General features: G+C 64.0%; 1 protein-coding gene across 1 annotated transcript; it reads right to left on the minus strand.

Moving 5' to 3' along the window:
• Positions 1 to 2: 2 nt before the first annotated feature.
• On the minus strand, positions 3 to 8990 carry CHLRE_01g042300v5 (uncharacterized protein). Its single transcript, XM_043058830.1, has 9 exons — positions 8529 to 8990; positions 7880 to 8315; positions 5460 to 7633; positions 3970 to 5337; positions 3727 to 3815; positions 3235 to 3538; positions 2754 to 2974; positions 1730 to 2099; positions 3 to 1538 (listed from the first exon to the last, which is right to left on the minus strand). The coding sequence occupies exons 1-9, from the start codon at positions 8755 to 8757 to the stop codon at positions 1015 to 1017; spliced, it is 5715 nt and encodes a 1904-aa protein (XP_042928744.1). The 5' UTR covers positions 8758 to 8990; the 3' UTR covers positions 3 to 1014.
• Between the last annotated feature and the right edge of the window lie 1673 nt (positions 8991 to 10663).

Genomic DNA, 10663 nt, shown 5'->3' on the forward strand with positions numbered 1-10663 from the left:
CGTGCCTGAGCCAGTTACAGTCGCAGACAACTCAATCATTCCAATCGTTGCCAAACTTGCTCATGCTTCTGTTCAAAAATCACGCTAACAGCCGATCAGGAAATCACACGAACCCCTTAAATCAATTAGTCTATCCTGTGATCACTTTAGAGTCAAAGGGAGTCAACAGGCCTGGTAAAGCTTAGAAGCCAGCTTCAGTACACAGGATTGGCTAGGCAGATCAGGTACACCAACACCAAGCGCCATGACAAGACGCTACCTGGCACTGGGCATGCCCTCTACGCCACCTGTGCAGCCATCCATCAGGCCACGCCTCACCACGTGCGTCAATTGGAATCTCATAGATGCACACAGTGCTGCACAATCAGCAGCACAAGTCCTATTCAAGCCTACGAAGTGCTGATTAACGGTGTCACGAGGCGGCCGGGTCGAACTACGGTAAAGGCACGGACGCGGCCGGGAGCATTCTCATGAGACCCGGCCCGACTACTGCCATGTTGGTGGGGGAAATTAGTATGACTGGCCGCGCACAGGCGGCCTCGAATGCATGACCAGCTATGTTGTCGCCCAGAGTTGGAACAAAAACACGTTCAGATGCCGTTGTACACATAACGTGGAAAGAATGATACACTTTGCATAAGTTAGCCCCCATATATGATCATCACCAGCGCCGTGCCACGTGCCAGCATGCACCGGCCCTCACATAACGACGGCAACCCACCCATGTTTCCTACAGCAGCCACATCCAGCAATTGCGTCACCATCCTGCGCCTCCCACTTGTTCTTCGGTTCACCTTGTGTTAAGTCCTTTATCCTGCAGCTATCCTGTCCTACTCGGCATGCACTGCAGTCTAGAGTCGCGTCACTGCACGCCTTCCAAATCCCAAGCCCCCACCTTGCCAAGGATGCCTCTCGCCCACTGACAAAAGACGCACCACTCAACACGCAGCTTCAGCAAGCGGCTGCCGTAGCCGTCCGCTCACACACGCATGGACTCACTGCCCCACCACTCACTCAAAACGGCCGCATCACGCACTGCACGCCCACCGCGTCCGCCGACCCGCACGCCGCCGGCACCGTGCCCCAGCCGGAGCGGCTGCAGTCATCCAGGGTTGCCTCCGTGCCGTCACACTGCACACTCGACACGGCGAAACCCTGGCCCGGCGCCAGGCCCGGGAAGGACGCATCCCCCGGCAGTAGCCCCGTAGCACTAAACAACACATCATCAGCGCTAGTGCTGCTGCCCTTGGCGGCAAGCAGCGCCGTCACGTACTGCCGACACACCACCGTTGCGGTGTCGTCGTCCCACATCACATCGCCCGTTCCGTCACTGCGCGCACCGTCGGTGCCGTTGCCGCCTCCACTGCTGCTGCTGCTGCTGCTGCTGCTGCTGCTGCTGCTGGGGTAGTAGGTCCACTCGCGGCCGCACACGGCACCCCATTGGCCGCCGAAGCACACATCCACGCGGCCGCTGGCTACGTTGAAGCCGCTGGAGGAGGTGGAGAACCCCACCAGCCGCAGCGCGCCCTCGGAGGAGCCTGCACGTGTGCGTGTCACAAGGGCGTTTTCATGACTGGGCGTTTTTTTGGGTGTGAGTTTTAGTTTCAGCAGATGGCGGGGTGGCAGCGAGGTGAGCAGTGGCATAGGCGGCATCGCCTTTGCTCAGGCGTTGCGGCCGTGTACACCCGGCGTCCCCCAGACACGACGGCATCGCGCCACGGCCACTCACATGCATACAGGCGGCCGCCAGGTGGCGAGGACACCACCAAAGGTGGTCGCAGCTGCGTCGGCGCCGGTGACTGCGTCGGCGGGTAAGCCATGGGCCCAAGCAACGGCGGCGCAGCCGAGCCGGGGTAGTACCCAGGCGACAGCGACGCTGGTGGCGGGCTAGGCGAGCCGGGGTAGTATCCAGGCGAAGGCGCCACGTGCAGCGGGCTAGGCGCGGGCACGGGGCTGGGCAGGGAGCTGAGCGGCGGGCCGCACATCACACCCGCGTCCAGCCGCGGCCAGCGCCAGCAGTCCGAGTTGCCCCACTCGCGCAGGCTGCACGCCGCGAACGCCGCCTCCTCGCCACGGCAGGCCACCTCGTCCTGCCACACCTGCATTCGTATATCGGTTTGCAGGGTGTACAAAATGATGTGAAGCACCAGGGCAGCACCAGCACAACCACAACCACAAAGGTCCCTAGCCCACAAAACCGCCAGGCACGCACACAGACACACACATACACACACACACACACACACACACACACACACACGCACACACACATACACACACACACACATACACACACACACCTACACACACACCTACACACACACCTACACACACACACACATACACACACACACACACGCACACACACACATACACACACACATACACACACCTACACACACACATACAGGGCCAAATCACACCTACACACACACACATACACACACACACACATACAGGGCCAAATCAGTGTCTAACCACAATAGATGGAGGTGCGGCTCCTGTGGCCAAACTGACGTCTAACGCTACGCGTAGGCTTGGGAGACATGTACTGCCAGACCAATGCGCGACAAACAAGGTGCTAATGCGCCCCTGGCACTAGCAACTACGGGTTGTCCGGATACACGATCACGTGATCTGATAAACAACTGTAAACCGTTGTCACATACACACACACACACACACACACACACACACACACACACACACACACACACACACACACACACACACACACACACACACGCGCGCACCGGCAGGTCCTTGGACGCAAAGCCGAAGCGGTCGTCGGTCACTGCGGTGCCGCCGCTGAGGCCCAGCTGCCGGCACACCACACCCGCGTCGGCGTCATCCCAGCCGTCGCGACACACGCTGCCCCAGCGGCCGCCATAGCACACCTCCACGCGGCCCGAGCCAGCGGCGGTGGTGATCGTGGCGTTGCCCATCATCAGCCGCAGCGCGTAGGTGTTGGAGCCTGCGCCGTTTTCAGGGAACGGTAGAGTGCGGGAGAGGCGGAGTAAACACCGTGCAGTGCGGTAGAGTGCGGGGGGGGGAGTAAAACACGGTGCTCAGAAGCTGGGGCAAGCTCACACGCCTTGCGGCGCTAGTCAGAAACACAGGAACGAACAACCGCTGCCAGCTCACGACAACTGATACACACAGCACACCTCTACAACATCTATACAAAACACCGGCACAGCATGAGGCGAGGCACGGGCACACGCAGCAGCTCACAGGAGAAGGTATCCGCCACTGCGGGCGGCGGCGAGCGCGTGTTGAAGCACGCGATGCCGGCGTCGCGGCGGGGGTTGACGCAGCCGCTGTTATTGGCTGCATTCGCCCTGCCCAGGCACTGCGTGAGGGTGGCTTCGGAGCCGCTGCAGGTTATATCGTAAAACAGCAGCGGCTGCGACGAGCCGGCGGAGGGAAAGCCGCGCTTGGGGTCGGTGGTGGCGGAGGGCAGTGCCACGCCGCCGTCGAAGCCCAGCTGGCGGCAGGCGATGCCGGCGTCCACGTTGTCCCATCCCACCTCGCAGATCTGAGGCGGGTGCGTGTGCGTTTGGAGGAGCGGCGCAGCGCGTGGTCGGAAGGGTGAAGTTATAATGTGACGCAGTCAGGGGGCACAAGGGAAGAAATGCGCAGGACAATTTGGGTGAGTACTAAAGCGTATTGTGAAAGGCAGGCATGTTGAAACGGCACATGGGCGCATGGGACCGCGGGACGCACCGTGCCCCAGGTGCCGCCACGCGAGCACATCTCCAGGCGACCCGCAGTGCCGTTACCTGCACCCATGCGCAGGCTGAAGGGCGTGTTGCCTGCGAGGGGGCAAGGGAGCAGAGATGTGGGGGACGCTGTGTTACATTCAGGTGGCAATGCGTGCCACAGATTGCGGCCACGGTAGCACCCCCATTAGCAAGGCCATACCACCAGCAGCCTATGATGGCGTACGGCACTAAAAACCAAACTCACAGGCATAGGGCGCCGGCGGCGGCGGCGGAGGCGGCGAGGGCGGCGGCGGCTGCACCAGCACGCTGGGGTCGTTGGAGCACACCACGCCCGCCGCCTCAATCTTGGCGTCGCAGTCGCTGTTGCCCCACCCCGAGAACATGCACTGCGTCAGGCGGCCCAGCCAGCCCGTGAACGCGGTGTCGAACGCCGTACAGTCCACCTCATCCATCCAGAAGGTGGTGGCGGCGCCGGCGGGCGCGCCCGCCGCCAGCGGGTTCCCCGCCGCCGCCATGTCCTCGGGTCCCAGGACCTTGCCGTACAAGTACCCCAGCTGACGGCACGCCACGCGCGCCTCCGCCGCGCCAAAATTGTCGTCGCAGACTAGGCCGTAGCGGCCGCTGTAGCACACCTCCAGGCGGCCGGTGGCGTAGGCGGTGGCGTTCAGGCCGGCGGCTGCGGCAACGGCCGCGGGCAGCGGCTGCAGCCGCAACGCACCGTCCTCGCTGCACTGCGGCGGCGGAGGGCGCGGCGGCGACGGCGGCGCGGGCCTGCGGCTGCACGCCACGCCCGCGTCCTCCTGGTGGCTGCACGCCGGCGGCGCGGCGGCGCCAAAGCCCAGGCCGACGGTGTGCGGGCAGGCCGTGAGCCCGTCCTCGCCGCCGCCGCAGTCCATGCCGGTGAGCCAGATGGTCATGTTGTTGGGTCCAGCAAACGGGCTGTTGGTGACGGCACCGTCGGCCGCAGGCGTGGGGCTGGTGACGGCGACGCCGCTTGCGAAGCCGAGCTGGCGGCACGCCACGCTTGCGTCGCTGTCGTCCCAACCGTCGTTGCAGACGCTACCCCACTCGCCACCCAGGCACACCTCCAGCCGGCCCGTCGTCACGTCGACAGGCACCGAAGCCGACGCCGGCGGCGGCGACTGTGGCGACGGCGGCAGGCCGGTCGCCGGCACCAGCCGCAAGGCTCCGTCGGCATAACCTGTGCATGGGTAGCCGCCGCGGCCCCAGCCGCTGCCGTTGGTGGCACCGGCCGAAGGCGGTGGCGACGCCACGGACGGATTATTGCATATGACGCCGGCGTCGAACTCGTGCCCAGTGCATAGCGACGACGACAGGCCGGCTTGCGGGCATGCCGACAGCCGCGCCTCGCTGCCAACGCAGGCAATGCCGCCGGCGTGGATGGGCATGGCGGCGGCCCCAGGCGGGAACCAGCCTCCAAGCATTGCCTCGCCACCGGCCTCGCCCAGCCCGAGCTGACGACACACCACGCGTGCGTCATCCCAGCCCCAGCCTGCGTCGCACAGGGTGCCCCACCGCCCGCCGCTGCAAAGCTCCACGCGGCCGGACCAGGCGTTGGGGCCATCCGACAGCCGGACGTCTCCCTCGGTGCCTGAGGTTGTGGGATTGGGTGCAGGTTAGGGGGCGTGCTTATCGGGCCAGCTAAGGATAGCGGGAAGTGGAGTATGCTGGAAGCAGTCAGGGAGCGCGGGAGGCGTCGATTACGGTACTCACATTCGCGCGTGCCGGTGCTGGCAGTGTCGGTTGACGTGGTGTTGGTGTTCCGGACAGTTTCAGTGGTGCTGGTGCTGGTGCTGGGGGATGACGAGGCGGGTGCGGTGGCGCGAGTTGCTACGCCCACTGCCGCCGCACTGCCAGACACGCCACCGCTTGAAGGCGCAATGCCCGCCCCGCGAATCTCCACCACCGGCGGCGCCTCGGGGCCCGGCGGGGCCGGCGGCGGCGGCGGCGGGTCGCTCAGGGCTGCGGCAAGCGGCAGCAGCGGCTCCAGCGGCGGCTCCCCATCGGCTGCGCCACCGCCATCCAAGGGAAGCGCGGCAGACCTGGCGGCGGCGGCGGTTGTGGTGGCAGCGGCCCGCGTGGAGGCCGCGGTGGCCTTGGCGGCGGCGGCTGTGGCCGAGGAAAGGGCCTCCTGGTCGACCACGACACTGTGCTCTAAGGCCACATAAGCGCTGCGGATGCCGGAGGGAGCGGGGCTAGGGTGAGGCGCGAAGCGCGGCGGCGGGAACTTCTTGCGAACGGCGCGGCCCGGCGGCTTGGGCTTGAGGATGAGCGGCGGCTTGTTTGCGGGCGGCGGCTTGGAATGCTTGGGCGGCGGGCGTGGCGGGCGCGGCGGGTCCGCAGGCGCGTCTGGCGGCAGCGGTGGCGGCGGCGGCGGCGATGGCGGCGGCGGCGGTGGGGGCCGCGGCGGGCGCGGCGGCGGCTGCGGCGCCTCCGGCACATTCGGCGGTGGCGGCGCGTCTGGCAGTCGCTCCTGCCGCAGCGGTGACTGCTTCTCACCGCCCGACGGCGGAACCGGCGGCGGCGGTGGTGGCGGCGTCGCCAGGGTCCCATCGTTGGGCGCCAGCCAGCGCACAATGTTATGGAAGTGGAAGGCGTCAATGGGCGTCCAGAAGGAGTAGTCCCAGCCGTTGGCGGGCCCGCCGCTCAGCACGCCCAGCACACGGCTGTCGTGCAGGTCAGTGATGGCCATGCCGGATTGCCCGCGCTCGCTGTAGCAGAAATTGTACATCTGCCACAGCGGGCGGCAGGAGCTGGTGGCCAGGAAGCACTGGCTGCAGTGCTGCCAGTAGCTGGCCGGCCAGGTGGCGGGGTAGCCACACGCCATGGTCTTGGGGTACGACTGTACGGAGCAGTCGTACTTAAGCCCCAGCCAACTGTTGTGCGAGCGGTTGACACGAATGATTGCAATGTCAAAGTAGTTGACGTCGTAGCGCTGCTCGCCGTACTGCTGCTCGTCGGTTACGTTTCCAACGCCGCCGGGCCCGCGTCGGTTGGCGCGGTCGAGGTCATTGAAGACCGTTGTATCGCCAACCGCCGCCGCCGCCGCCTCCGTGCGGTAGAATGTGACGTACTCCGCCATGAAGGCAGCGGCGTTGGAGGGGGCGCTGGAAGCCGATGCCAGGCCCGGCCACACGCGCCAGTCGCGGTAGGCGGTCTGGTTGTCGAAGTCCCACACGCAATGCGCAGCTGTCAGCACGTCCACCGGCGAAATAAAGGTGGCCGAGCACTGGTAGCGCGAGCCCGTGCTAGGCTGCTTATACACCACGTACGCCACAGCCGAGAAAGGCCAGGCGGCGGCATCGCGCACGCGCCAGCGCGCATCGCCGGACCACTGCAGCCCCTGCTGCAGGCTGCGCCGGTGCCGCTGCCGCTGCTGCGGCTGCGCTTGCTGCTGCCGGGGCACCTGCCACTGCCTGCGGAGCAGGCCGCCGGCGGCGGACTCGCTCTCGGGCTCCAGCAGCTCTAGGGGGCCTGCTGCACGGCCGCTGCCCCGCTTACTATACCCGGCACCGGCTAAAGCGGCCGCCGCGACAGCAGCGGAGGCCCCGCCATCCTCCACGCTCCCGTTCGTGGTCGCCATGGCTTCAAACGACTCAAAGCGCCCCAGTTCTTGCTCCTGCTCCTGGTCCTGGTCCTGGTCCCCGCCGGCGGCTGGGGCCAGCCAGGCGGCGCCGTCAAGCGAGGTCGCTGCCGACAGCGCTCGCCGCACTGCGGGCTCCAGCGCCGGGCGAGCCGCCAGTTCTGCGTAGAGCAGGCCGTCGGCGACCGAGTAGCGCAACGCACGGACCTGCATCCCATCCGAGCCACTGCTGCTGCTGCTGCTACTGCTACTGCTGCCGTCGCGGCTGCTGCTAGATCCAGGGTTAAATCTGGACTTGGGCGTCCTGCAAGCATGGGCAAGCGCACACGAGGAATGCGGCCAGCGGACGGGAGAGTCAATACGTAACTAGATGAGGCGAAAAGTCCTTGAACAACGCCGTTAAACTCTAAGACAGCGGCGCAACGGTGTGGTCAACCGGCAGGCAGCTGCCCCACACGCGAGGGACCGCACGCCCTCCTCTGACACGGTACAGTACCGTAGTGACAGGGGGGACAGGAGCTCCGACTGCGGCGGCCGCGCCCGCCCTCACCTCATGTTAGCCCGCTCGGGGTCCCATGAGCTCTCGCCCAAAATCGTGTCATCGCTGTCAACACTACCACCACCACCATCACCATTACCGCCGCCGCCATCGCCGCTGCCACCCTTTGATTGGGATGGCGGCTGCGACGGCGGTGCCTGCGGCGAGGCCTCAGCTGCCGACGCCAGCGGTAGCGAGCCCACCAACACGAAGCCGTGCTGTCGGAAGCGGTGCATGTCCTGCCCACGTGCGTGCTTCCGCTTGTGGTGCTTGCCACTATCCTCCCCGGCAGCGCTGCTGCGGCTGCTGACAGCAGCCGCACCGCGGCCGCTGCTGCTGACAGCCGTGGCGTCAGCGGAGCCCTGCAAACTCGTAGATGCGACGTCCGCGGCCGCCGCTTCGGGGTCGCTGTCCAGAACACCAGTGGCAGTCGCAATGAGTTTGTCACCTGCGATGTCATGGTTGGTGGTTGGAGCCGAAGCGCTCAGCGAGCGACTGCATCGTGCTGTAATGGCGTGCCGGGGTCCGCGACATCGACTGCAACTCGCTAACGAGAAGAAGCGCGCATTACATCAAAGCTGCCGATGGCTCTTGCTTCGTTTCAGAAGCCCGAAACAGCGGTGCTCGCTGCAGCACCGGTGGGCGCGAAACTCCGCCCTACCTGCGCACGGACCGTTGGCGCCACTCGGCAACCCCTGGCACGCGGCGAGGCAGGCGTGCCTGAACGTTACACCAGCGACACATACTGGTGCTGCTATTTCGGGGCATTCGTCGCAGTCCCACGCGCCAGCGGCGGACCCGACACGAGACGACCGCTTCGCAGCGACTCCGCTGGAGAATGCACCAAGAAACAGCAGCACCAAAGCCAGCCCTCGTCCAATGGAAAGCATTATTCTGTGCTTTGCATATCGCTTAGTGAGGAAGGATCGACGAAAATCACCGTCCGCTGCAATCCCTTAATTTCACCAGTTGCACCAGCAGTCTGGGCTTGCAGTGCGGTGAATCATCCCACATTTCCTCAACTCAATAATACGGATGTGTTATATAGAGATCTTTTTGTATTCAGCACGCAGCTGAAAGCTTTGTGGCTTGAGCTTGCAATGGTGCTCTCAACGCGGTTAAGTCTAATACATTCAGGTACATATGTGAGCTTATGTCCTGGTGGGGAACCTCGTTGACCACTATTCGCCACTCTGGAACGTCAATGGGGGGCTGTTTGGTGGGCCAGCATGGGTCAGCTTCGGGTCATCGCCAGGGTCGTTATACTATGGTTACTGCAGTTAAAAATCTTACCTGCATCTAAATCCTTCATTCTTGACTCCAATACGATGTACTTGTGAGGGAAGTATACAAACTAACAACTCTCATCGGTGCTCGTTTCGTTGCAACCCTGACCTTGAACCTGCGGCATCCTGAACACGCCTGAGCCTGCATCCTCAACCTGCATCCTGAACCCTGACCCTGACCCTGCGAGGCGCCGGCATCGTGTATTATCACGACCTCGTTTACAATCGTGCTGAGCATCTCATCCAGCTCTCGGCTCAGCGCCAGGCGCCGCACAGGGCTGCAGGCAGGCGTTCGCGGGTACAGCGGTCTCGACCAGCTCTGAAATCGAACCGTCGCCATCGACGTCAAAAGAGTTTATTATGATAGTGTTCATTGTTAAAGTACTTGGAAGTACGATAAAACATTGCTTAATTCTCGGTCTTCGCAGTATCTGTCCAAAGGTCACGTCAGTTGGGTGGCGAGGATATGAGGCGCCACGCAGCACGGTCAGTCACGGTCGTACTGGCGAGGGGAGGGGTGCGGGGAGGCAGGCGAGAGGAAAGCGGTGAAGGATGACGGTGGGAATACGGACCATGTGCGTCATAGCAGCTGTCAGGCGCTGGCAACAGGGCTGGCAACTGGGTCCTGGCCGCCTGGCGTCCCTGGGCACAGCATGGGGCGGCACCACATCACAAGCACGGTTCAGACTGAGCATGCATGGCCAAATGAGGTAAGCCTCTCCTGAGGCCTGTCCCAACTTTGCAGGGGCTATGGGAGGAAGATTTTGATCTCCAGTTGTAGAGCGTGCGATGGGACACGGTTGGTGAATTTCCCCTAGGGTGCAGCTGATTCCCAGACCCCAGCACATGGCAAACCAATTTGCGACGGCATTGTATGAGCGCGCGGCTGGTCAAACGCCGGAGATACTGTACCAACAAGTTGCTGGCTGCAGTTGTAGGGCATAAGGCACGGTGGACGGCGCCGTCAATAGCACAACCTGGCACTTCTTGCCCCCTTCCAAAGCTGGTGTCTTGATGCAGGCACACGCGTCAAGCACAACAGCAGCAGGCAAGCAAAATATCCCGCATACACCGTGCCGCGCATTGCTCGCCAGCAAAGACCGCAAACCAGACACCGGCAGGTCTCAACCTGCGCGCTGGCGCCGCTTCTAGGCGGCGCCGCGCGTTCGGCCCTCCTCCACGTGGCCTTGCCCTGCCCGATGTGCTGCGCACATTCGCCAGGCCCTGCACCGCCGCTACCTGCGCCAGGCCCTGCGCGGCATTTCCTGCTTATTGGTTGTCCTGCGCTGGCTGTGCTTGTGCTTGACAGCGGGACGCAGCTGACGTATGGCGGGCCGTGCCTGTATGAACCGACCCCGGCTATGTCCGGGAGATGAGGTAGACGCTTGCGGCCTCAGACAAGAGACGTGGCGTGGGCGCAGCTAGCCCATTCTTTCCTTGCGAGGGGGGATCACATATCTTGTCCTCAGCACCAAGAGGGGCGGAAAAATGTAAGCGGTAACACGCGGCA

This window comes from Chlamydomonas reinhardtii, chromosome 1, assembly GCF_000002595.2.
Source record: "Chlamydomonas reinhardtii strain CC-503 cw92 mt+ chromosome 1, whole genome shotgun sequence".
NCBI lineage: Eukaryota > Viridiplantae > Chlorophyta > Chlorophyceae > Chlamydomonadales > Chlamydomonadaceae > Chlamydomonas > Chlamydomonas reinhardtii.